The 27,227-nt window shown below is 44.5% G+C and overlaps 2 protein-coding genes across 3 annotated transcripts in view; both read right to left on the reverse strand.

Moving 5' to 3' along the window:
- Positions 1 to 20,439, reverse strand: part of chd8 (chromodomain helicase DNA binding protein 8) — a 42,783-nt gene extending 22,344 nt beyond the window's left edge. Inside the window, exons 1-14 of one of the 2 annotated variants that reach the window (XM_063218499.1) lie at positions 20,362 to 20,439; positions 19,277 to 19,519; positions 17,989 to 19,171; positions 17,028 to 17,339; positions 16,542 to 16,655; positions 13,194 to 13,699; positions 12,756 to 12,870; positions 10,812 to 11,021; positions 9,570 to 9,641; positions 9,421 to 9,476; positions 9,194 to 9,311; positions 8,522 to 8,605; positions 8,152 to 8,289; positions 7,592 to 7,713 (exon numbers count right to left, since the gene is read on the reverse strand). In XM_063218499.1, coding sequence (XP_063074569.1) covers positions 7,592 to 7,713; positions 8,152 to 8,289; positions 8,522 to 8,605; positions 9,194 to 9,311; positions 9,421 to 9,476; positions 9,570 to 9,641; positions 10,812 to 11,021; positions 12,756 to 12,870; positions 13,194 to 13,699; positions 16,542 to 16,655; positions 17,028 to 17,339; positions 17,989 to 19,059 — 2,918 coding nt within the window. In that variant the 5' untranslated portion in view covers positions 19,060 to 19,171; positions 19,277 to 19,519; positions 20,362 to 20,439. The remainder of the gene's footprint in view (positions 1 to 7,591; positions 7,714 to 8,151; positions 8,290 to 8,521; positions 8,606 to 9,193; positions 9,312 to 9,420; positions 9,477 to 9,569; positions 9,642 to 10,811; positions 11,022 to 12,755; positions 12,871 to 13,193; positions 13,700 to 16,541; positions 16,656 to 17,027; positions 17,340 to 17,988; positions 19,172 to 19,276; positions 19,520 to 20,361) is intronic. The other variant, XM_063218500.1, reaches the window with a different exon arrangement.
- A 4,640-nt stretch (positions 20,440 to 25,079) lies between these two features.
- cbln12 (cerebellin 12) lies at positions 25,080 to 26,526 on the reverse strand. Its single transcript, XM_063219854.1, has 3 exons — positions 26,194 to 26,526; positions 25,948 to 26,067; positions 25,080 to 25,277 (listed from the first exon to the last, which is right to left on the reverse strand). The coding sequence occupies exons 1-3, from the start codon at positions 26,524 to 26,526 to the stop codon at positions 25,080 to 25,082; spliced, it is 651 nt and encodes a 216-aa protein (XP_063075924.1).
- Positions 26,527 to 27,227: the final 701 nt, after the last annotated feature.

The raw sequence follows: 27,227 nt of genomic DNA on the forward strand, positions 1-27,227 counted from the left end.
CGCCTTTGACTCGGGACTCGACTTGGACTTGACAGTTGTAACTTTCAATGACTTGGCGTGACTCGCCATGTTGGGTCTAAAAAAAAAGTCGAAGTCCAACCCTTGTTTTCAGAATGCAACAGCCCGCCCACATTCTTTGTTTGAATCACGTCATTGTCCTAAGCGGTGCCATTGGCGGCAAGATGCGGCTGGTCTGGACGCGGCAACAGCGGCAACCATTTGCGAGTCTCCAGAACAAACATCGCCTACATTTTAAACCATCGCGGAAGTTAATTTATCTCCCTCTCAGCCCAACTCATTTTGCATTCTTAATAGGGTAGGCTATGGAAGTTTGCACTGTGATCAACAAATATTTTCTATCAATGTTGTAGGAAGTGTGTGTGGTGGGGCGCTCTGATGTGCAACACGCGTCTGTAGGCTACACACGTGAAGCTCTCGCTCTCTCGCCCCTCGCTTACGACAGAAATTCAGTGAGAACCAAGCCAGAGAGGATTTAAAGGCTATGACCAAGCTGTCTAAATGGTTAGCTAAATGGTGATGGACATTGATTGTTGAACTAGGCTATTTAAGCAGTTGAAATAGCCTAAAAAAACACACACTGCTGACATAACCGAACCACAGGACTTAATCTATTGTTGTTTTATAAAAGAGTACACCTATCCATTTTGCTTTCCCTTTCCTTTATGAATGCGCTTGCCTTCAGCCCCCGAAGGCTGTTACAGTAGCCTATGTTCCGCTCCCACACATTATACTTGCGAGTCACTTCAAAGTGCAGCCTTGTGAATAATTTCCACCATCGCGGACAAAAGCACGTTATGATGGATATGTGGCGAGGTAAACGTTACGAATATGGCCTGCTTTTAAGTTACCCCCAACTCAGGATGTGTCCGTACGCTATGGCTTGATATCCCAGGGCTATTTCACGACCACAACTCCACGCGCTGAAAATGCATGTTAAGCTCGCGCTTCTCAGTCTAGAAAGAGTAACCTCTCGGTAACATTCTTTGCATTGACCAGCCACCATCGGTTGAGTATTAGAATCAATACAAAAAGACACGTTTATACATGTCTTAGTCTTCCAGCATGCAATCGAAAATAGGCGAGCAGAGGACACTTGGTCTTGCATCCATCAAAAGAGCTCCACCGGTTGCCTACTTTAGATGTTGGGTGAATGGTTCCAAAGATAAATAATTTAGCCTATAGCCTATTCATGACAGTCTTGCAAAGAGACAAACGACCAAAATTGTCAAATAATTGGTCAAGGCGCGAGATGAGGAATACTTCATGGCTATTGGAAAAACTTTGAAGAAACTAAGGGTAAGCAACACTGCTTCCCGCGAAGCTTGCGCTTGAGGGCTATAAACAAGCTATGCGCCCCGAAACTCACTGCTTGTTGTCCGATGACTTGAATCGAAACATTTCTAAGGACATCAGGGCTATTTTTGATTCCTGGAATACCGCCTCAGCCAGCTGAAAGCAGAGTAGCAGTGTCCCATGTGTCAAATGGTAAGATAATGCCATACCTGTTCCTTGAAAGTTTTAAAACTCAGCCTTGACACACTATCATGTCAGCCACATCAGTTCAAACGCAATCTTTAATGCAGCCTCTCGTGAAGTTTATGTAATGCGAGGTAGAGGTTGCAAGCTACTACTGAGCAGCGCAAGACATGGGTATGGGTCGGCTCCCGTGGATAAAAAGCATGTTCCCTCTCTCGCGCGAACCTTGTATCTCGTGGTGTCGACACCGCTTTATCCTATGTTTCTCACAGTTCGAACTAGCCTACATGCTTTGTTTGGTATTTTGGGGGAGTTTGGAGTCGCAATTACCGCTGCTTGGAAATTACACGTTAGAGCTACACGACGCCAGCACTGGAGAACTGGGATGTAACCCTGTTATCCAAATTAACACAATTTAGGAAACATAGAAACAGAACTTTGTTTGGCCACAATCTATGACCTGGACGGTGAACGTAATCTTTTTGAAGAGGCATGAACAGCATACAAGTGCCTTTGTGGGGGAGGAGAGGGCGATTGGGGAGAACAGGGAGACGTGAGCATGGCGCGAGGCGCATATTCGTTCGGGAAAAATGAGAGCGAAATGTTGGATATGGCATCACACACCTTCCTTCTTCCTACACTGTAGAAGCGCAGAACAAGGTTGCCTCGTTGCCATAACAGGCATTCTGCAGCGCTAACGCCATGTTTAATTGACAGCGTGCTGGCGAATAGTCTAGTAGGGGAGCACGGGGCACAAACTAACGGGGGGCAAGATGTAACACGGACTTTTTATCAAGACGGACCAATCATTTTCTGCCTACTTCTGTAAACACGATTGTTTCAGTCAACAGAAGCCTTCAGAAAAGTTTCAAATATTTTCGTTGAGATTTAATTGAGTTATTCCACAAAGTGTGTTTTAGCACCCTGAAAGTATTTTTTTTCACGTCGCTTATTTTTTGTTTAGTGAAGCAAGGGTACAAGCTACCAAAACTATTCCGATATTGCCGGATACTGTGTTTCCTCCAGTGACGTGCAGTGAGGGGTATGGTAGGGTAGGCAGTAAATATAGAAAATAAATATTTTTTGTGTATTTTTTAGCGCTGTATTTCTTAGATGCAATTTCCTGCATTTTAACCAAATCTGGAGAGTCACTATCAGCTAAAAACGTTTATAAAAGACTAAAAACTTTGAACAAATAGTACCCCCTTTCATGCAGATCTGAAATGTAACATGGTGTGTGTGTGTGTGTGAGTGTGAGTGTGAGAGAGGCCTTATGCCACAAGGTATGGCTTGGATGGCCTATTTACCTAGTATGCTGATAAGGTCTTTAATGTGCAACAAATGAGTAGGCCTATGTTTCTCTAAATACTGTAAATATAAAGTAGGCTATAATATAAAATGCCATCAGTGCTTAGCCACCACAGCTCTAATAACTAAATAAGTAAATAGGCTAAACTATTAGACATTTGGACATTGTGTCAGTAGACCTTACATCTGAAACAATAAGTGAAAATGCATAATTTCAATTTCTTGAAAAGGCCAGCTAGACTTTTTTTTTTGCCAAATTGGCAAATTGGTAGCTCAAGGACCCATAGCCTACTTTGTACACATTTAAGGACCTGTAGGCCTACATTTTACAATAATTTAGAAAGCTACAACATCACAGCATTTTGGGGGAAAAGCTTTAACTTTTGGCTTTAGCAGTTGCCTTTGCTCCTCTTCTGTTTATTCTGTTGCAAATGCCAGGGTGTTTCACATGGATGCAGGGTGGCAGTGTAGCCTACTTTGTTTAGAAGATAAAATGTCTAGTTCACCAACTGTGAATCACACCATAGCATGTGAGGGGAAACGATTTACATTTAGCAATCAACCAACCTAGGTAACAGTTCCTGCTTCATTGACGCATTTTGTGCTGGTAATCAAACACTCACAGACAAGAAGTAAAGTTGGCAAGGCAAGGGGGCGGGTTGCTTGCGAACTCAACAAACATGAGCCGTGCATTCAGACAGTAAATACTGGTACATCGAGTAAACCAACGAAAACACTTCTGAGACTCATTCTTGTGCGTGATTGTATTCTCAAACACTTTAGCAACGGTGGTGCAAGTTGTTTCAAATCAAGTCAATTTTTGAGTGCGTGAGCACCCATCCCAGTCACTCGAGCGAGCCCCACCGCCCCTACGTTGATCTCGTAGTTCTACACCGTGCACTTCAAAAGAACACAGCTGCACGTCAACAGGCTCCACACACCTCACGCATCGCGTATCAAGTCATCATCATAATAAATTAGGAAAATGAAGTCATGTCGTACGCTCAAAAAACAATCTCGCGTCCATACACACAGTCTATTCGTGTCCACAGCACAACTAATCTTAAATGTCAACACCTCCCTGACCCATCAACAAAAGGCACCACGACAAACTTGAGCATGTTCATGTTAAGGCTATCCACAGCTTAATAATTAGATGAATCTTACCTTAAAGCAGAATCACGAGAATGTTTTCCATGCAAGTTAGTTCCATTAAAAGCCCGGGGTGGTTGACATGATGAAGATATTTTGTCCCAGTGTGTTCAAACTACTTGAAGCTGCTACCCATCTGATGTTGAATATTTCCACAATGCAGCGATTGCAAACGGCTCAGCTATTGCCTGTCATCTGAACCATCTTTCTTGCTACTTCTCGGCTTTTTTTTGCAATAAAGGCAAAACGCCAAAGACTGCATGCCATGTTTTCTGTACGTGAGTTTGAACAAGCCTTGCCTTGCTAGCTGTGTTGAGAACAGCAAGCAAGGGAAGCAGAACAGACGGTTGCTAACATCACACCCGCAGAGCCACTCTTTTCTCTCATACCATTCCTGATGGAATGTACGTACTATTTTCTGCCCCTTGCGCTGATATAAATCGCGGAGGTGTTGGCCTACCTCGATTGATGGTAAGCAACTTGCTGGTAATCCAGCTTGCTAAAACACTTCAGATGTGCAATTGTTGACATAGCTGCCGATATTTCACTTCCAAAGTCTTCGATAGAGTGCTGAATGCAGAGTGTCTTCGCTGGGCTATTGCATAGTTATTACACCTGAATTGTAACAATTTTTCATTTTGGGCGCTGTGATTGGCTCACATACTCCCGCCACAGAGTAAAGGCTCTGCTTTTAGTCCCATTGACAAGCTATGAGACAACTTAATACGCATGCGCAAACTTCTACATTGACAGCATTGAAGGCAGGGTAGGCAGAGGAAAAGCGAGCCTTACCTGGCCTGTCTGGCATTCGAAAGCTCTGCTTTCACAGGCTCTGCTACCAGCCCGGACTGCGCGTTGCCACGGCAACCTGCCCAAGCCTGAGCGCTTTGCTTCGTGCGATTACTTAGGTTTTTGATCGTTGTCCTGCGTATACTGTACTTTAAACAGCTCATAATTTATGCTGAATCAATGTTATTGTTGTGTATGTGAACTCTGAAGAATATTTTTTAAAACACGTGTTAGTTTTTATTTTTAAGACATTTATTCCAGGGTAGGCACTGCCTACCCTGCCTACCCTGACCGCACGTCTCTGGTTTCCTCAGTTACAAAATGATACCATAATGAAGGTTGTTGCTACTTCGTAGCCAGTGCTAGGTTGACAACAATCATGGCTGAGGCTAAGGGGGCTAGTTGTAACACGGTAAATCTCAGTGAAATTCTCATTCTTGTCAATGGTAAAATAAAGGTAAAATAAAATTGGCACACAAATGCAAACCTATCACATTTTATTTGAAGTATGGCTCTATTTATTTAAATATTATTCATAATAAGTGTTTATAAAAGTTATTATTAAGCTATACTATGAGATTGGATTTTGTGATTTTTAATGACTAATAAAATTAAAGCCTCTAAAGCCTATTTATTTATTTTTTATTAGTGTCTTTGGTAAGAAAGTATCTTTAAGTATCGTAGATTTATAAACAAACACACTTGTGGTGAAATTATACTGAATTCATTGTTTTAAATACATATTTTCAGCATGTGTTACAACTAATCCTCCCCCTGTTACAACTTACACTACCTGTGGGGTAAAATGTAACATTTTACATCCTCCACAAACAGTGAAAATGTAAAGCAATGGTAGGTTTTTATAACAAACCACCAGTGCTAATATGTAACAGAGATCTGTACGTTTAATGTGTTAAAAAATAAATAATGTAACTGCCTTATATGTGAAGATATCAGCTCAAAAGCAAAAACCGTTACTTTGTGCCCCCCTCTCCCCTAGCCTAATATACTTAACAAGCCGTGGATTAATGACTGCAAACGAAGTTCTAGTTAACTTGGACTGTGACGCAGTAAAAATGGTTGGTCATGGGCCATTGCGGCGAGAATGTGAGGGGGAAAGCGACAATGCCGATATCAGCTTCAACAATAGTAGAGTAGAGTAGTAGAGTAACTTTATTGATCCCCAGGGGGAAATTCAGGAAATTCATCATTACTTTACCAGGAATTTAATCCAACTAACTAGGCCTACTTTGTCCTCATTTCTTAGCCCATATGGACAAGTGTCTACTAGCCTAAATACTGTTGGCACGTAGCCTACAGCAGACTAATAGCCTAGTGCTGCACCATGCATGTGCTCATTGGTGGGTTCACAGTTATGACACTGTCAATGCTCAGATTTTGGTTCACAGATAATGGGATGAAGTGAATATCATGGACCAGCTGAGACAGGGCTGCCTGCTGAGCTGTGCTGTTAACTCATCATCCTGTCTCACATGTGTAGCCCCACCCCCCATACGCACACACACACACACACACACACACACACACACACACACACACACACTGGGCTCAATTTTAAAAAAAGAAATTGATTACCCCTGCTGTATGTCATATCTTGATGAGAATGGTGAGCTTAATATGGTACCTTAGGGAAAATGGCGTCTTTTAAAGCCAAACCTAAATGTTTACATTAGTCGAGTGTTACACTACAGTAAAGAGAGGGGGGAGGGTGGGTAGCACCTGTAAGACATGAATAGGCTACTACTTTCACCCTTGGCCTTTGTGGGTAAATTCAAACATAGTATGCTGAAAGTGTGAATCCGCGTTTTCAGGTCGGAAGTGTAATATGCCCCCCTAATGTCTTGACAAAACCTTCCAGCCAAAGCTGTCAGCGGCCCTGCCTGTGCTCCTAGTGAAAAAGTTAACCATAGTCCTGTCCTTAGCGTTATTATGCTAGAGTCTGTATAACTTACAACCTTGACTAGATATGACCGGCCCACCACCAAGACCAGGGTGGAGTAGTGGAATAGGTTTATGCCATCAGATGATGGAACGGACACACACACACATACGCACACATTCTTGCAAACAGGACTATTTGCCCACTGGACAGTAAATATTTGGCATATGGTTGCTCCTTTGTTTAAGTACAAATTCACATGAAATGTATTTTTATGTGAAAAAAAATATGAAATTAAATGTCATTTTACATACACAGCACAAGCAGTAGTTTGGTTTAGACTGATTTCTCAGCAACTGTTTTAGTAATTGTCATCTTTTTCTCAGGTCTCATTATTATACTAATGAATTTATAATGGAAATTGTGATTGCAAATAGAAAATCCCTTTGTGACTTGTTAAGGACTTGAAAAAAAATGAGACTTGGACTTGGACTTGACTTGGCTGGGGTACGACTTGGACTTGGACTTGACTTGGTCAGATGTGTCTTGACTTGTGACTTGACTCGGACTTGAGTGGAAAGACTCGAGACTTACTTGTGACTTGCACATTAGTGACTTACTCACACCTCTGGTGGCGTGTATAACTAAATCCGTACACCAAACACACCTTTTCTCCCCTTCTCATGACTAAGAGTGCTCTCGATTTGAGTTCAGTTGGAAAGTAAAAATTGTAAATTAATTGACATGAATTTTAAGGACGGAAATCCGTCCAAACGAAAATCCAGTTGACGGAAATCCGTCATAGCGACGGAAAACTTTAATCCCTGCATTAAGCCACAGCTGCTTACAACACATACACTGGACGAATGCACACGAGTGATGGTCTGAATGAAGGAATTGATGTGACCCTTCTTGGTACATTTGGGCACATCTGTAAGGTCGTACCTGTTGTACCAGTTGAACAGCAGCCAGTTGACTCCCTCCAGCTGGTACTCCCTCAGGGTGTTGCCGTTGTGGTACTCGCGAGTCTCTTCCAGTTTCTTCCAGGATGCTGCAGGGGGGCGGGGCTACATGGAACACAGGAAGGGGTCAAAGGTCAGTTCTACTACAATTATACAAGGCATGGTCAGTTCAGCTTGGAGAATTCGAGTAAATGCCTTATCTTATCAATACTGTACCACTTCAGTTTCACATTAAATTATGCGCTGTAAAATATGCTCTAGAAAATCCTTTAACAATATTAAACGTTAAGACACCGCATTTTCTACCAGCCAAACTGAATTTTTCCCCACATTTGTCTGGTTGGCTGGTATTAGTTTAGAGCCATGACTATGGTAGCTAACTAGTCTAGTACTATTGTAGCCAACTAACCATTACAGTGTTTCAATGGTGGAGCAGTGTGCATTATGAGGCTACCAGCATCCCTGTTGCCGTTATGCACATTCAATATTATTTTCTTGAGTCTTGTGCAAGTTGGATCACACCACCCGCAGCGTTGCACTCACCGTTCTCTTCAGGCACGGCACCCGGGACATGATCACTCTGAACTCCTCGACCTTTGTCTCGTCGACATCCTCCTTGAGTTCCCAGGTGGCGTCCTCGTAGGGCAGAGAGCACCATTTCACCAGGTAATACACCACCGGCTGCAGGGAGCAGGGAGCACACACACACACACACACACACACACACAGACACACAGACACGTCCTTATGTGCACTAGGTCCTTTCTGTATTTTTTTTTCCTCAATAGAGTATGAATGTATTTGCTACTTAATGTGATTGGTCATTGAAACTACACTTCTGCTTGGCTCTGTCACCAATATTAACTGGATATGGTGTGTTTTCTAAATAAGATATCTTGTGTTGAAAGTGTACCTCTCCGTTGTCCTTGTCAACGCTGTGTGACTCGTCCAGGATGCGGTCCACCTCCACGTAGTCTGGGTTAAAGGGCTCCTCCTCCTGATGGGAGCAAGGGACAACACACACACACACGTCATGGGTGCAAAAAAAGCACACACACACACACGCATAAACAAAACAAACAAAACACGGGCACGTACACACACACACACACACACACGCACAGGTGTAAAACACACACACGTGCGTGCACGTTAGCACACACACTAGCAGTAACACAGCATCAACTATTCTACAGCAGGTGATGGCACCCACATTCGCATTACAGGTGGTACCCTTCTCTCATACCCCACAACAGCACCACCTACTGCCGTTCTTTAAGAACAACTACAACATCAAACAGCTGATCGGTACTCTCACTGCCCTGGATACACCAGTACCTTACAATACACTACCTACTATTAACAGTAGCCACATGTACCCAATACTATACATCAGCACATGATTCACCACCTCAGCATTCACACATACCACAAAGAGATCAATCTTCAAGCAGCATTAGTATTTACACTAAATACGGTACAGCTGTGATTCAAGCTTCATACGAACTGCATGCTCACACACTTAAAAAACATCACCAGTGCATTAGTGACTGCGTCACACGTTTATATTCAAGTGACTACTGACCTCCTGGAACAGGTTCCTCATCTGGGCGTGTTTAATCTTGAACCTCTTCAGCTTCTGATGGATCCTCTTGTCTCTCTCCAGCTGTTCAAGGGTGGCCCACTCACAATGCAGGTACGAGCTGGACACACACGGACACGGACACACACACATTAAACATCTATTATGCTTCTTTGTAAACAGCAAAAGAACTCAAAACTGTAAACCCACGTCAAAAGTCCAATACATACTAGTTCTTATACTTGACGAAGAACTCTTCCACATCCACCAGCTGGCCTGTAGGGAGCTAGAAAAAACAAACAAACAGATCAAGATAAATAAAAACGTCATGCAAGATTATTGTCAAGAGATTGCTAGTGTGTCTGTAGGGTGTGCTCACTTGTGCTTTCTTGGTTAACCTCATTGATAAAACTTTGTCCACAATGGCGGCGTCTTCTTCACTTGGATTCTCCTGTAATACAAATGACAACATTTTAGACCCAGTTGATGATTAAAACTAATGCATGTGCAGTGCACCCATCTACCTCATAACCTTACTGTTGAAATAAGGGTGGGGTGGGTGGGGGGGAGAGAGAGTTGTGCCTTCACTTCATAGTGACAGAGACAGATAACAGGATATTGGGGGAAGACAGAAGGTAAGGGTTGGGAAATGACCCAGGTCGGATTCAAACCTAGGTCCCCACGGGCAGCGTGCCCGTTTGCGGTATGGCGTCTAACGCATACATAGATTTCCCGTTTACAAACATTCGTGCTGTGAGGAGGGGCAAGATGCTAAGCAGCCAACCACGTGAGCTCAGTTTTTGAGTGACAGCTGTTACCAACAATCAGAGGTTGAACAGCATGTAGTCGGGGGTGCGCAGACCAGACAGGGATTGTTAACAAACGGGAAACCCATGTATAGGTACAACATTAGCCTAGAGGTGACCCCTCCATCTTTTTCACAGCATTCTGGCAGCCATTATTTGGAGGTAGACCTGAGAAATTATTGGAGAAGGGGCCTTATCTCTGTCAACAATGAATTAATAATGTGAAAATGTCCATGAACACATTATACAAGGACAATAGTTGAAATGTGCTGCTAAATATCTACATGACTATTAATAATTAATATAAACTGATTTTAAAATGTATTTTTATATGTCCAATGATGTAAGAGTGTTCTCCATTGATTTGCATTGACTGAAGGTACCTACACTGCCTACACAAGATGGAGGCGGTACTTGCTGTTTTTTTCAATGCTGATGCAAATTGCCAGTGACCTCTGGTCTTGTGTTCTGCCTCTATGGTCTTAGCCCACTGTGCCACAGCACCCGCCTCAATAATTTTTCCATGAACATCCCCAAACTTCAAAGCAGCGTACAGACGGAGTACACTTAAATCCCCAAGGCTGGGCCCACGGTGGCGCTAACGGTACGGCACTTGTCTGCTACGCGGCTGACCCGGGTTCGATTGCAGCCCGGATCCTTTGCCAATCCTTCCCCATCTCTCTCTCTCTCTCTCCCCACTTACTTCTTGTCCAACTCTTCACTGCACTATTGTAATAAAAAGGCCTAAAATGCCCCCACAAATCTAAAATAAATAAATGAATAAATCCCACAGGTCAGGCCCTGTCGGCACTCACCACAAAGAACTGCATGTTGACCCCATCGGCATCCACGGCCATGTCCTGCTGAAGCTGCTCACTCATTGGCTGGCTAGGCTTCGCCAGGGGAACGGCGGCGGGCGTGGTGACGTCCACGTCCTCATCTCCCTCGTCCTCGTCGTCGGTGATCTTGATGTCCAGGTCCTCCGTGTACTTCTTCCTCTTGATCTGCCGGTTGGAGCGCCGCGTCTGGTGGCGGGAGGACAGTAGGGGCGTGGAGAGGAGAGTCAAGGGTCAAGGTCATGGGAAATGCAAGTTCAAGGTCACTGTTAAGTGATTAGGTCAAGAAATCTTCAAGCCACTTCCACATCTGGTATTTTCCCCTTTGTGATGCCAATGTACAAACCCCAACTCCGATGAAGTTGGGACGTTTGGTAAACAGTGAATAAAATCAAAATGCTATCATTTTCAAAACATTCAATCTATTCATTAGATGGAGAATAGTGAAAAGACAACATATTAAGTGTTAAAACCGAGAAAAAATATTGTTTTGGGGGACATATGTACTCATTTCTAATTTGATAAATCCAACACGTCTCAAAAGAGTTGGGACGGGGATCAGTGAAATTTAGTAAACATCCAAATAAGATAAAACAACAAAGAAGAACATTTCAAAATGAATTGTACTGACGGACAATATAGTTGTCCAGGTATAAGATCATCACAGAGAGGCTGAGTCACTCAGAATTAAAGATGCAAAGGGAATAATTACCATAGTTATTACATACATTTTTGAATTCCCTTTGATTTACCACGATTGAGTGTATATAAGACATATTTTTGTTAATAAAATCATTGTATAGGTTCATGACATCATGAAATATATATTGGCTGTAGTCTCACTCTAGCACTCCAGGAATTAGAGCTATTGAAAATTGACCATATTAAGAATGCTTAATGCATGAAAATGATACAGGGGTGTAACATTCTCCTAAGCACCTGAGCTCACTTGAAATAGACCCAGAAGACATGGGAAACTGTCCTTTGCTTACAGAAGTCAGCAGAAGTTGTAGAAGTCCATTCTTTTTGACAATAATAGAGCATTGCACATCCTGTGCTACAGTAAAAATGGACCATCCAACTTGTGTTAGTGCTAGCTTCAAAAGTCAGCCTCCATGATGGCATGCGGGTGCAGTAGTGCATTGGTTAAGATGTTCTCACTCATCTGTAGAGTTAAATACAGTGCTGAATGGTATAAATGGGTTTTAAACAGCATGAAAAGCCACTCATGCATTATATTTTGAAGGGAGATCTTCGATTACTGCCACATAGTAAGGTCAAATTGCATTCTCTACTATGTTTTAACAGTTTGGCTCCATCATAAGGACCAGCAGGTGATAAAATGGTGGTGTTTTGGTCAAGACCTGTCACACTGTAGGCACTACAGAAAGGAAAACATTGCAAAACATGACAAGGAATACACCCACCATTTAAGCTGGTGAAATCATGTCCAAGATAGGAATTAACGCTGTTTTTTATATAAAATCATCTCATCGGTTAATGTATTTAACTGTTAAGTGTTGTCTTTTGTTTTGTTTTTAGTTTTCCTCGACATTTGCTGCCATTTATTGTCCCTGTCCCAACTCTTTTGAGACGTGTTGGATTTATCAAATTAGAAATGAGTACATATGTCCCCCAAAACAATATTTTTTCTCAGTTTTAACACTTGATATGTTGTCTTTTCACTATTCTCCATCTAATGAATAGATTGAATGTTTTGAAAATGATAGCATTTTGATTTTATTCACTGTTTACCAAACGTCCCAACTTCATCGGAGTTGGGGTTTGTAGTTAGCAATTATGGTTTTGAGAAAAGCACCCCTGATTACGCCTTAACTTAAATATTACATTCATTACAGCTATGTCTTATTTCTTTTTAAATCAAAGGGTTAACTACAACAGGTGAAAAGAGTTGCGTCCTACCTGCAGCATGTCCTCCTCCAGTTGCCGTGGTGAGGCGGGTTGGCTGGCCTCCCCGTCTGAGTGATCGGAAGACCCATTCCTTTTCCTCTTCTTCCCGCTCACTGGCGTAATAGTGCTGCTCGCCCACAGGCAAGGGGAAGAGCAAGGACAAAGAGCTTAAGGTTAGAGAAGAGGCCAGGAGATAATAGAAGCATCATCTTCTTTATTAGTTTCATGCCATTCAACACGGGCATGTCTGCAATGTCACGACATTGTCAAGGTTAAATCAAGGTCAAGGTAAATGCAGACAACCAGAAATTATCTAGACTTTAAAAAAATAAACTAAAAATGATCTATAATCATTATCCGGTTGGTCCCCTTCACATTACAAAAGACAACCACACACACGCGCACGCACACACTCGCACTCGCGCACACACACACAGCAGCGATTCTTACTTGGGTTTCGATTTGCCTTTGCTCTTGCTTCCGCTTGGCGTTACCCCGGCAACGCCAGCCACCGCTCCTCCTGCCGCTTTGGCCTTCCCTTTCTTGTCTCCTCCGGCGCCCGCTGCACCTCCCTTTGCCCCACCAGCCACCGCCGCTGTCGGGCTCTTCTTCTTGCTCCCGCCCCCGCCACCTCCGCCCTTCTTCTTGGGTGTAGGAGTTCCTACGACTACCTCTGCGTCTACGGCAGTCGCCCCCGATGGCAACTCGTCCTGGTTGAGCACGCGAGGGATGTTGCGCTCGCCGCGGGCCTTGGCGCGGGCGATAGCCTCTGCGACGATGCGGTTGGCCTTCTCCTGCTTGCACAGGGTGTCCACGCGTCGCACGGGCTCCTGTGCCTTCACCAGGCGCACTCCGGATGTGGCAGCCGTGGCCGTGGTGGTTGAAGCGCCTGCCGCCGACGTGTTGATCACCTTCACCACGGAAACGGTGCCGGGTCCTGTAGAGGTGCCGCTAGTCTGCATGGCGGAAAAAAGGGAGAGCAAAGGGGCGTGCATTAGTGTCAGACAAGCAGAGGTTGACTGGGCAAAATAAAAATAAAAAACAATAATAAAAATAAAAAGCCTTTTAGCCAATCATGCTCTGGGCACAGAAATGACAGTGATCAGAACTGCCGATTCCTTACAGAGGCTTCATGGTGCTTTTGCCCCAACCATCCTGTTTTTTAGATATCCTCATGAACCATTGTATTACCCTCTGCGACTCAAGAACAAGGACATTTACTGAAAAGCAAATGGGGCAGCTTGAAGTATGTTTTCAGCTCTTAATGTAAAAAGAAATAAAGCTGCAAAAAAAAAAAGCTTTTGGTCTGTGAGACTGAGATCAGACATCGGCCACCATAAAACAAAGCAAAACAATCATGTGGTCGATGCTGATATGTACACAGCATGGACTTGTTCTTTTTTTCTGTTTATGTTTCATTTCGGTCTTTCTCATGATGCTCTGACTCAGATGCCGTTTTCAGACCGACCAGAACGGTGCACCATTTACGTCCAGCACTTAAGTGCTGTGAACCGCCCGTAGTCATACCAGGCTCTGAACTTTTTCCGCACGTGACTGTGTTACCTGGATGAATCTGCTGACGGCCAAGTTGTCGTCACGGTTTGCGGATAAAAAAACAAATATTTTATGGTTCGCATTGGGAATTAACTTTCTGGTTTGCGAACATTAAGACCTGTGGCGTCAACGCGATGGCCGGTTCGTGATGAGGTGCAGGAACGGGCACCGGCACAGTTCTCAGTCGGCCTGAATGCGCCCAGAGTGCTTCACCATGGATTGCAGGTGCCACTCAACAACTATATTAACACCAAGCACTGTTTGTAACATGCACTCTGCCTGATGAGGGTCTCACAGACCGAAAGCTTGCAGTTTCAGTAAAGCTATTTTACGCAGACTTTTTCCTTTTTGCTTAGAAGTCTCTACTAAATCCTGGACCTTTTCCACAGATGAGTGGTGACACTTCACTACTCAACTCTTAATGTAAAAGGGCCCACCTACTTTCAAGATACCCTGCTCTCTGATACCCTGCTCTCTGGCCCATCACAGTAGCAAGCCATCCTTCACTGACAACCTCAACTCTTCAATTACATCAGCAACTGCAAGCCAGACTAAGAAATAAATGGCAATTATGTCCTGACGTATACAGTTATCTACAAGCAAATGTTAAGTGTAGTCCACTGTAGTTACAGAGCTGATCTCAAATCTGAAGTCAAAGGGAAGCACAAACCCCAATACTAGCAAGATATGCAAAACAGATGCATATAGTCAGGTAGCTTAGGTGGGCGTAGAATAGAGGAAGTGTCAATTCCTGAGCACAATGTCGCCAGAGGCATCCATTTGAATAGCATCTACTGAACTGCAGTCAACACGATCAATGCAAAAATGGCAGAACATGAAAAAAATCCAAAAAGAGACATAACTCCTGAAACCAATGCATTTCTTATTGGTACCATATGTTTCTACAACAGTTGGTCTTGAAATGCTTATAGAAGCAACCACTGTCAAGCAACTTGTTGCTAATGTGACAATAGGTTAATTTCAGGTACAACTCGGGCAAAGCTGGAAACTAAATTACTGCACTGGAAATGGATTCCAGTTAACATAGTCAAGATATAACATCTTTTCTCCATCAACGAACCACCCACCTGCTGTTGTCCGTACTTGAAATTAGATTGAAAACCAAGCTTATATTAAAGTCTTAAAATGAAGTCTTTAACTCCATCCAAAGGGAAGACATACATTTATAACAAGGAGTTTGACTACACTACATCAAGGTATTTCAAAATGGCTACAACATCTTGTGGAAGACGCAAATGCAAAATCAATAGCAGTGTGAAGGTGATGCTGTATGCAAATTAGTTCTGTGTGGGGAAAAATGGAGCTACGAACGGAATGGCGGCATTTTTACATTACATTAATTTGCACTACCCTACTAAGCTGACGGTTTTATCCAAAACGACTTTGTTATGGCCAAGTCGTAATGTATTACTAAAGGCCCTGTGCAACGTCATAATGGTGTAATACTATGGTAGTAGTTACGTTTTTACAGTGACTATTACAACATCTCAGTGGTGGAACGGTGTCTGGTAAGGGGCTACGATAAAGGCGCGTCTGTCTTAATACATTTCTTGCCAGCATCAATGATACCTAGCCTACTCAGAAGAGTATGACGAGAATGTGGAAAAAATCTGCAATTTGTGCAAAAAATTTAAAAAACCCCAAGTGAGACTATGGCATTTGGGTTTTATACATTACGTTTACCTAAACATGCCATAATCTGTGTTAACACCTGAATTTGTGGTGCCGTTTTCTTGCCTGTGGGAAGGATTACTCAAAAAAGAAAAGTGCTACAGGTCAGATTTCCTTGCAACGTGGCATCACAGTAACTAAGATCACCTAAGAAGGTAACAAAGCAAACTGAACCTTCCAGTGCAAAACCCTTGTTTCACTTCTACTGCCATTGCAAGACATTACATTCAGCCTTGCCAAATCTTCCAGCATTTGCAAAGACCCTGGTTGACTATGTAACAAGTGACAGTCTTACTCACACTTTTCCCTCAGTCAGCACACAGACAGAGACAAACGTGTGCACTCACACTCACACTCACACTCACACTCACACTCACACTCACACACACACACACACACACACACACACACACACACACACACACACACACACACACACACACACACACACACACACACACACACACACACACACACACGCCTTCATGGAGCAAGCGTCGCTGAAATGCAGTGAAAGACGGTTGAGCCCACTCAAGACCTTTCTGCTCGTACCTGTGGCTGCAGCAGCAGCTTGAGAGGCACTGCCAGCCTCTGGCCGCCTTGGCCCTGGGAGATCTGGACCACTTGGGGGCTGCCTCCAGCAGGACCTCCGGAGACCAGCTGGAACTGAAAATGGATGGACAATATTAATTACTTAACTTACACTTCATTTAGTTATTGCACTCCAACAAACATCACCCCACCCAAAAAACAAAACAGTATTGCATGCCAAACAGGTGGACATCCGCAGTGCTCCTAGACCCACACACACACACACACACACACACACCCAAATGCCACCACTGCTATTGCTAATCCTCTTAACTTCAATAAGACCATTTCCTGTTGTTTACTCAAACATACAGTATAAAAAGCCTAAATAAACACAAACATTACAAAACAAAAAACAAACATTACAAAAGAAAAAAAATCTACCAAACAAACAGGGCTTGACTCGTCAGAGCTTATCGTAGAGTGCTCAGTCTAGTCCACACCCACCTTGGGGCCACCCTGCTGGTTGGGCTGCTGCTGGACCTGCAGCTGGATGGTGAGCACCTTTGGCTGTGTCCCCGACTGCCCGGCCCGGGCCTGGGTGAGGGCAGCCAGCTGGCCCCCTTGCAGCACCAGCTTCCCTGGCAGAGACCCCAGCACTAGCCTGGGCTGCTGTTGCGCCTGCCCTGCGCCAGCTGCCGTGGTTGCCACAGTCGCCACCGCTGCCCCAGTTCCGGCTCCGCTCACGGCCACCGTACCGGCCTGGCCCCCTGCCTGGGAGGGCTGTTGAAGCACCAGTGTGATCCTCTTCGGCTCGCCCTGGTGTGAGGGAAGGAACGTGGATGGGAGAAAAAAGATGTGATCCATGGGCAAAAAGATGGGAGAGGTTTTGTTGGTTGCAGAGGAAGAAAACAAGAGAGCTGAGGCTTTACTTTATCATTCCTAATGGAAAATATAACACGATCGATCCACATCCGATCTTAAAAACTCTCCAGGGAGGTAAGGGGGCAGTCTACAGAAAAGGCATTTGAGCCAAAATTCACAATCTGCTGTTCAGGCCTATTTCAAATAGAATCCAATTGAAGTTAAGGTTTTTGATCGCCACAAAGACGGTAGAACTGACCTGACGGGTCGCTAAATCTGTGGACGGGATGAGGAAACGAAGCCTGGGGCCACTGTGGAACTTAATGCTGGCACCCAAGTAAATGGATAGCACTACCTTCTACCTGGGTCCAACTCAAACTTACTATATTCCATTTCTCCTTTTGCTTGTGGCCTTGTGATGTGAACCAAGGTCATAGATGATAGAAGTTGTATTAAATATGTATTTATTACATTGAGCAAAAGTATAATTTAAAGGTAATTTGCTATGCCTAGGCTGACAATGGGGGGACTTTATCGTTCTCTACAAGGACGCAGAGCAGCGGCCGAAGAAAGCAAAAGACCACTTGGGTAAGACGACACTCACCTGTTGGTTCACCGTGGAAAGCGTGACCCCCTGGGGTCGGACTGCGGTTGCCGTGACGCCTGTCGTCGTGGCACTCGTCACCACCGTCTGCGCCTGCCCTGGCATCGCCTGCAGGGTCACCTGCTGCGTCTGCGGCTGTATCTGCACCTGTGTCGTCTGCACCGGCGCCTGCAGCTGCACCTGTGCGGTGGTCTGCCCGGCCGTCTGGAGCTGCACCTTCTGCACCTGCGTCTGCCCGAGGGCGCCGGCCTGCGTCTGGATCTGCACCGGCTGCGTCTGCACCTGTGACTGCGGCATGGACGTCAGCAGCACCTGTTTCATCGGCCCATTGGCCGTCTGGACGAGCCGCTGCACACCTGTGCCCAGCTTCACCTGGGCCTGGCCCGGGGTGGCCGCGTTCAGCACGGTGGCACCGCCGGGCACGATGGACATGCCGGGCCGGAGCTGCGTGCCGGTCAGCACCCGCGCGATGGTCACCTTGCCCGGCGCGGAGCCCTGCAGCACCTGGCCCTGGGGGCTCTTGAGGATGACGATCTTGGGGGCGCCCTGCCCGCCCACCTGCTGGGTGAGGCTGGCCAACTGGTGGGGCTGCAGCTGCAGCGTGGTGGTCTGCCCGCCCGACATGGTCAGCGGCGAGCTCATGAGCATGGTGGCGGCCCCGCTGCTGGCCACCGACAGCGTCGTCTGAGGCATTGCCTGAACGGAAATGGGGGCCTGGATGGACACCGGCACGCCCTGCGCTAAGGAGACTTGTATGGGCTGCTGGGTCTGGACTTGCACTGTGGGGACTGTAGCTGGAGATGCTGCTGCTACTGCTACTTGTGCAGGGGCCACGGCCTGGGCCACCTGGGGGACTGTGACTGAACTGACCGCAGGGACTGTGTTCACCTGGGCCAGGGGGTCGCCGAGCACTGCAGCACCAGGGTCCAAGGGAGGGTCCACCTGGCCCAGAGCCAGCTTCATAGCCTCCTCCACTGGGTCTGAGGAGCCTTGACCAAACGCGTCCTCTGGAAGGGCGTCCAGGTTGAACAGCGGCGTGTCATCCAAGAGGTCCATGATTGGGTCGGCCATGATGCCGGTCCACAAATCAACAGTACTTAAGTGTGTGCGCGTGTATACTGTTGGAATCCAGAAACAATCAGCAGGTGACTCAGTATACAGCAGTCAGGTAGAAAGGAGAACACTGTGGGAATAGATTGAAAAGTGTCAGGGTTATGAGAAGAGGAAGAAAATGGGGAAAACTTTCGGAAAAAAAACTTCGAAAAAAATCTAATAGAAGTAAACACACCTTATTTCTCTCACAGGTGAGCAATAGAAAATCTTGGAAGGCGTTTTCAAGAGGCTTTAGCATGGGAAACGTTGGGAGTGAGGTTTGGGATGAAGAGGGGTTTCACCTGCCCAGCTCCCCCTGCTAGACCTTCGCCTCTTCCTCCCCTCCCTTTTTACTTATTTACTTGAAGTATCCACTTGCTTCTCTGTGGAGCCACGACAGAGGCGCCTGTCAGTGACAACATCCAATGTTGCCGTTTTCCTACAAGAGAACGGGACAACAACTTCACGTTAGAGGTGTGCTCCATCACCTTACAGCTGGTGCTCGTTGAGCATCTAGCGCCCTTTTCTCTCATTTCGCAATCGTCTTGTTATCTGCAGCAACATTCCAATGTTACAGAAGCTAAAATGTAATCAGGTTATTGGCTCGTAACTCAAGGACACAGTTAAAGTAACCTAAATTCAGCTAAGTTACAACACTTGGCTTGACTTGAAGACTCCAAATGTACTTGACTGATGGAGCGCTTACTAGCTAGCGTTTTATGTACTCGCGCAAAAAGACGGAATTGAGAGAAGGTATGTCTAAGATTGTACGATAAAAGTAATGCTGAATTGTGTAGGTGATTTAACTACATAGAAAGTAACCTTTGCGCCTGTTCGCTGTGGAGATGCTATCTGTGATGAAACTCTTATATCAAGCCAGTCGTAAGTCCTTAGGTAGCTAGCTCCTGAACAAACCCCGTCAACAGCCACCATTTAGCTTCGACAAACGTTAGCTTCTGCTAACGATTACTCCATATATTGATACATCCCGTGTCAAGTTTGATGTTGTTACGGTATACATTAGCTACGATCTCATTCATTAACGAAGTCTCATACCAAACTCTCTCATTCGGGTTCTCTTTCAATCCCTCTCATCAACAAACCGGACCAAACCACAGCAACGTGCTACAAAAACCATAGCCTGTCTACGTACAGACTCGAGTAAGGCCGCGAAGGTTTTTGTATGCCATTGCGGCAGTTTTTCTGATAAAATAACGGTTAATAACGTTACCATCCATCGCTATGACATTCTCCGTTATAATTTCAGGGTGCTAAATTTACCTTTGGATCGACACACATGGCTTTCTCCGTCTCACAACACTGTACGATTACAGGAAACGGCGAGTGTGTAGAGCAGGAACTAACATTCTTGCCAGTGCCTAATGTTCTAGGGATCCTATCCGCTTCCTTGCCATTGGTTATCGACTTCACAGACCGGCAACAATTACCCACGGCATTGGCTGAGGCCAACGTCTGTCTTTTCGTAGTGTGGACAAACTGGGCGGGAGGCGATAATGGAGATCGGTCGGTGGCATAGTTTGGTTGCCTCTGTAATAAATGCGGCCTACAGATCAGAGAGGCTGCCCGATCACAGCGATGTAATTTAAAAGGCAAGAGAAAACACAATTTAACCCGACCCTCCATCGCGACATTAATTGCGAGTATTGATGCTTCTCTGACCACCATTCCCCACTGTAATAATCATGCAATGGATTAATGGTGGGTGTCTCTGAAAAGACATTGAATTTTTGACATATTTGAAGGATGCTTTTCAGGTTACAAAGCCAATTGCGGACGAATGTGATGTTTGGTTCCTTCTCCGTCGGCCTATTGTTTTAGTTTTTGTTTTTTTGTTTAATTTTTTTGTGTATGTCTCTACTCTTTGTGCCACGTTTTTTTCTTTCTTTCACGTGTTTTTGTTAAGTTTTGTTTTATTATTTTCCTGTCAAGTGTGCTTGTGTCAAGGGCGTAACAATGTTGTTGACATTGGTGGGGACATAATGTGTCCGTACGTTGCGTTTAGTCTGGAGGTTCTCTCCCCGAAAAAATTGAATTTTTTAGACGCAATTTCCAGCATTTAAACCAATTCTGGAGTGGATAGTGACAAAACCCTTTTGATTCACAGGGCACAAGATTGAGATTTTTTTTTTTTGGTAAGCAAATAATTAAAGTGTCTGGCATGTGTAAGATGTTTTGTTATTTCTGAAAAATCAGGATCTGAGTAAGTAAAGCAGGTAATATGAGTTTGGGTGCTGCAGTCTTGGGGCATTTTGATTGATTTTAATTGTGTGTAAATTAACTGATGAAGTTTTAAGTGCACACTGCATAGATGAGTACCATTATAGTTACCAGTGAGAATTTATCAGCTCTGTACAGTTCCCGCAAAAATAAAACACCAGTAGTCAAAATATTAAGGTCCAGCAAAATTTTTATTAATTCTTGTTCAGGTTATTCACAGTGAGACATAACTTACATGACAGATTTTTTTTTTTGTCTTTTGTACCCAATGAATAATAATACTACAAATAATAATAACACAGTTTACATCTGTTGTTGGTGCATCCTATTCAAGTAGAGCAATGTCTGAATTTGCCTTCAACATTATGTGATTATTACAGTTCATTTAAGCTGTCAATGGCACATTTGAAAGCCACATGAAATACAGTATAGGCCTACCTGTCTGGCTGGTGGAGATAGGTTTGCAGAGCTGTTGTGGTGTGGCTGACCTGCAGAGCTGTTGTCTTGTTGTGGCTGTAGAACACAATGCATGATAATGACAGATTATTATTTGTTTTTCTTTGGGACCCTATCAATACTTTTGTAGCATATACAGAATACAGGATGTCTTCATAAAAGTCATATCAGTAGCCACGCAATGACTCGTAGCAACTTAGTTACCGGTAGGCTTAGAACTTCTAAATGAGGAAAGTGACAAGAAATGTAACATGTTTAGCCCGACCCCGTTGAATCAAATGTAGCATCCACGAAAACACAGTATGTCTATAACCGATAGAATATTGAACGTTAAACTGTATTATTGTATCAATGAATACGGTTAGTTTGTTGTCATCATTACAGAGTTCTAAGATGCTAACCGTAGCCATAGATCTAGGCTATGTCTGTGACCCGTAGCATTAACCGACTAGCTTAAAACAAGACAGATCAGATCAGAGTAATGAGGTCTAAACGTTTTGTGCAATCAGTTCGCGGTGCATTTCTACACCTATCCGTTAAAGCCACGGCATTTACAGCTACTTAGACAGCATTAAACAAAACTTAGATGTCATTTTAGCAGCTCGGACGTCCGCCTCCACAGTGTGTGAAGCGACATTTCACTGAGGGGGGACGTGACCGAACAGGTTTTTACGGCTGTTCTGTGATAAACTTACCGCTGGCTTGGTGAAATAGCCTCTTATGTCCGTCAGTTTCCTTTTCCTACCCGAGGCAGACATGACGACTCGGCGTATACCAGTAGACCATCCGTTGGCAGCTGTTTTCCCGTTATTCCATTAGAGCTGAATATTTCTGTTATTCTCGTCAGCTGTCATTCTGCTGTCCCCACGCGCTTAGCTACCAACCTAGCAACGATAACTAGTGCAGGAAGATGAGCCAATCACAGATAGCAAGGCTGTCCCCACCAATGACACGCCGTCTTTGGCAGAAGGTACTGATGAGGGTAAAGTTAACCATTTATTCAATTACCCCTTCAAAATTGGTATGGACATTTTCAACGTATCCAAATATTGGTATGGACACGTCCATAGTGTCCATACGCAATTTTACGCCCGTGCTTGTGTTGTCAATTGTGTAGGCCTAGGCCTACCTGTCAATTATAAATAGACCATTGTGGAGTTTTGTAAACCAACTCCAGTGCCAGATAGATCTGGCTTGCCGTCAGGCTGGTTTCATTTATTAAAATATAATAGTTGGCCAATAAAAATGATTGGGGAAAAAACGTGTAGGTCTGGCCTATAACCTAGCAGGTCTACAATGTTGTCTTAATAGGGGAATACATGAAAGGAATTAAGGAATAAAGAAAGGTTCAGGATGAGCTTTTAGAATATTATTTTAGACCAGAAATGAGGGCAAAAATATTTCAAGCATTTTTTTGGACTAATTTTGTTTGGACAAAAGCTGCATTCTTTAACTGACAGCCACTAGCCCATATTGCATATTCAGATTGTCCAGAGAGTTTTACTCACATTTTGAACATTGTTTTTGAAACTTTTCACCATGATGTGTATGTCCTTCCACAGGCCACCTGCATTCTTCTTCAACAATTGTGATAGGCAAACAACTCTAAGCCTAAACTAGGGCCTACCCTATGTGTTGTAGGCCCATACATTCAAGTATATGTCATGCAAACATGCCTTTCACTACCATAGGAAACACAGAGACATTCCCAAGGAATTCATGCTCTCTCTCTCCCTCTCTCTCTCTCTCTCTCTCTCTCTCTCTCTCTCTCTCTCTCTCTCTCTCCCTGAAGCATGGTAGCGTTACTGACTGGCTCTGACATGGCCCGGTGCTAGATCCACGGGAGTCCTGCATGACAGAGAACAGGTTTGCCAAAAAAGTCCATCTGCCTGCAGTCCGGTAGTGGCGCTATGAGGAGCATAGCTCCTGTGTGCTGCGTTGTACGGGTACTGGGTACTGGTTCCCTCTGCAACATTCAGCAGTGCCGAGCCAGCTCCGGTGCTGTGTGGGCTATATTTACAAACAGCTGCCATGATCAGTAATGTGGTCCAATCACAATGGGTGAGGATGCTTTGGATGGCTCTATTGGAGGAAATGATGTACTGTCACAGCCAGCCTACTTTTGGTGTAATGAACAAACTGAGAAAGTTTATAGTTAACTCCATTTAATATCCTTTTGAACATATACAAATTTATTGTAAATGCAAATGTACAGCTGAACACAAGCAGGCAAGCATTATATGTTATTTCAATGGGTTAAACCAGGATACAGTGCACTTCGACAAGAGGAATGGTGAGATTATCAGCAACTAAAATAGTTTTTAAGATGCTTTGAGAAAGAGATCATCTTACACATCATTTCTGGAGTTTGGATTTCTATCGTTTCAATCTCAAAATAAATAATACAAATTGTAGTCAATTTTGCTGAAACACTGTGTTATCCACTGCTAAAGTCCTGTAAATTTAAGATGGCAGAATAATTCAGAACTGTCAGAAGTGTAATTCCAATAGATCATGCACCCGTCAACCCCACCCAATCCAATATATAATTCACTAAGAGGGCACACAAAAAGAATGGTCTCTCTCTATGCAATTATATCCTTAGATAAAAAGCAGTTGAAGATCCTCCATTTCAGTAACTCTTGGTACTTTTTTGTCATTTACCTCATGAGGAAGGATTGCCATTTATAGTTCTGCAACTGTGCCCATCACTCCACCTGACCTCCTCCATTCTCCCCTCCCTCCTGACAGTGACGAGGGCTGGGTCAAAGACGTGCAAAATGAAATTGTCATTCAGTGTAACGGATACCTTCTGCTGACTGTAACTGTAAAAAACATGACTCTTTTTATTTAATTTTTTCCCAGTGAATTCATGAAAGCCTCGACTGTCATCCATTCACTTGAAACAATTTAAAGATCATGTTTTTTTTACCGTTATAGTCAGCAGAAGGTATCCGTTACACTGAATGACAATGCCATTTTGCACGTCTTTGACCCGGGTGCATTCCATTATCCTAACTGCCGTCCTCAACCTGTGTTTGTGGCCACGTGCTTCTCTGATGCCCCGTCTCCGTGGAGAAAACAATAAAAGTTTCTCCGCTGTCAGCCTAGCCACACGGTTTGGGGGACTGTTCCCCATACTGCATCCCAATTGCAAATGAGAAAATTATCTTTGAATTGCGCTTTTGCGACATTTTGAATGAAACTTCTGTCATCAATGACATCTTGTGTCAGCCATCACGAGGTCACAAGCACAAGTGAGGACGGGAGTTAGGAAAATGGAAAGAACCCAGCGACCTCTTCATCTATAGGGGGAAGACCAGGAAACCAGAGAAGGTGGAGTACTTCCACCCGCCCATCAGGTTGCCCCGCTCCAGCTTGAGGTAGGCCTTGTCCCCCCTCTCCATGATCACCAGGCCTGCGTTGGTGGCTGCCTCCCTGGTCACATCTTGGTCCCCAGCGAAGGCTGATACCATGGGCCAGCCATTGAGCATCAGGCTTACCTTTGTCACACAATGAACAGGTGATTCATTAACTACCATATTATTGTCATTTGTGTCTGTGTGAAATATTCAAAGAACTGCGTCGTTAGCCTGATTATCATCGACTTTCAAATCTCTTTACGTTTCTCAAACGGCATGGTTGACCCACCTCCCTTGGTTTGCTACTGGTGGAGGCCAGAGAGGGCTGTGCCAAAGTTCAAACCAAACATTATCTTAGTCCCAATAGAACATCTCTGCTTAAACCGCGGCACTGCTTTGAACACACCTCTACCCAGGGCCGTTGAAGCTGCTCAATGTTGATTGCTTCCCTACAAAGTGGGTGGAGTTTCCGAGTTCTCCGGACTTCAGAAAGCGTTCTTGACCTGATTAGTAGCAACGCCAAAGGTGTTGCGTCACTAGGAGGGCCCGGCCAGTTATGTCATAGCACATTGCTATGACCTACCAAGAGCATCAAGTATATAGTCTGGGTCATTTGGTCATTACAATTTTGGTGATACAGTAGTAAGTTTATTACATAGACTTTGCACAAAGAGGTTATTTATCTTTTGACAAAAATGAACAACATATAAAGATGATTTGTACTGTTTATAGAGTAGTGCCAAAGTATAGGTCATGAAGTAGTGCCTTTAGGTTGTCTGTTCTGTCACAGAAGAAATGTGGGTTCTCTCACCTGTATGGTTTGCCTGTTGTAAGCCTTCACCACGTGGAAATTGAAACTGTACACACCCCTTCTGGGAGCCAAGAAGACACTGCTCTCCTGGTCGAAATGAGCCCCCACATTAACCAAAATCTTAATTGGACAAGGACAAAAGAATGGAATAGAAACAGCGATTTAATAGCATATACTGTACATTATGCTGCTCAATTGATAAAACAAATACAAGTTGAGAATTGAAAATTGAGAAGTGCTTTTTACCTGGTCAAAGTAAATGATCATGGTGCGATTACTCATGTCTGTCGGCTCATGATTGGTCTGCCGAGTGACGGAGAAGGCCACCCGCCCAGTGCCTGAGCGCACCGACATGCCCAGCGCGTTGCCCGCCGGCTCGGAGGATGGGGTGGAGTCGCACACGACCAGGCACTTGCCCTCCAGCATGATGGGCTCAGTGTCGTTCTGGGCCTGAGCTCCCTGGGGTCCCCATGGCAACAGCAGCATCAGCATCAGGCTGGGGAGCAGGGTGACGAGCAGCCCGGCCCCGCAACCTCGGGCCTGTGCATGCACACCTCCCACCATACCTGGAGTGGCCATGGAATCTCACTACACCTGACTGCAACCTCACCTGGCTATTGGCTGATTTTTTATTTTCTATTTTTGCTGTGTCAGATCAGATGACGTGAATGGCCCTGGAAGGCATTCATATAATGCCACTGCTGTGTGGCTACAGGTGTGGCAAAGAGTTACTATGTAGCAGGTGTTGAGGGGACACTTGCAGTTTGCCAAACCCAACCAAACAGCTGTAAAGTGACTTTACACTTGTTGCCTGAGAAGTGTGAAGACTTTAAGTCTAACTGCTGATAATTCAGATTTGCCAAACTATGTGTGTTGTCTCAATTACACTGTAATGCACACATCACACTAATTTGTGAATTACATGAGTGCCAAGTTATAGCTATTTTAGCTGTTTTTTTCTGTTTCCCCAAATATTGTTGTTCTCGTAGTAACAAGGGCGCCCCCCTCTTCAGCTTGTAAGAATGGCTGAGGGAAGCAACGAGCTTGAAAATGTCAGTTGACAGCCATCTTCATCCTATCCAAAGTAAGGCCTGGGAAGAACAGGATAACGGAAGGAGGAGAGAGTGAGATGTGTGAGTTACGTGTGGATTCTAATGACAGCAGGAAAACAGGTAAGGGGGAGCTGGAAGAGAGAGAGAGAGCGAGAGAGAGAGAGAGAGAGAGAGAGAGAGAGAGAGAGAGAGAGAGAGAGAGAGAGAGAGAGAGAGAGAGATAAGGGA

The sequence above is a fragment of the Engraulis encrasicolus genome, chromosome 16, assembly GCF_034702125.1.
Source record: "Engraulis encrasicolus isolate BLACKSEA-1 chromosome 16, IST_EnEncr_1.0, whole genome shotgun sequence".
NCBI lineage: Eukaryota > Metazoa > Chordata > Actinopteri > Clupeiformes > Engraulidae > Engraulis > Engraulis encrasicolus.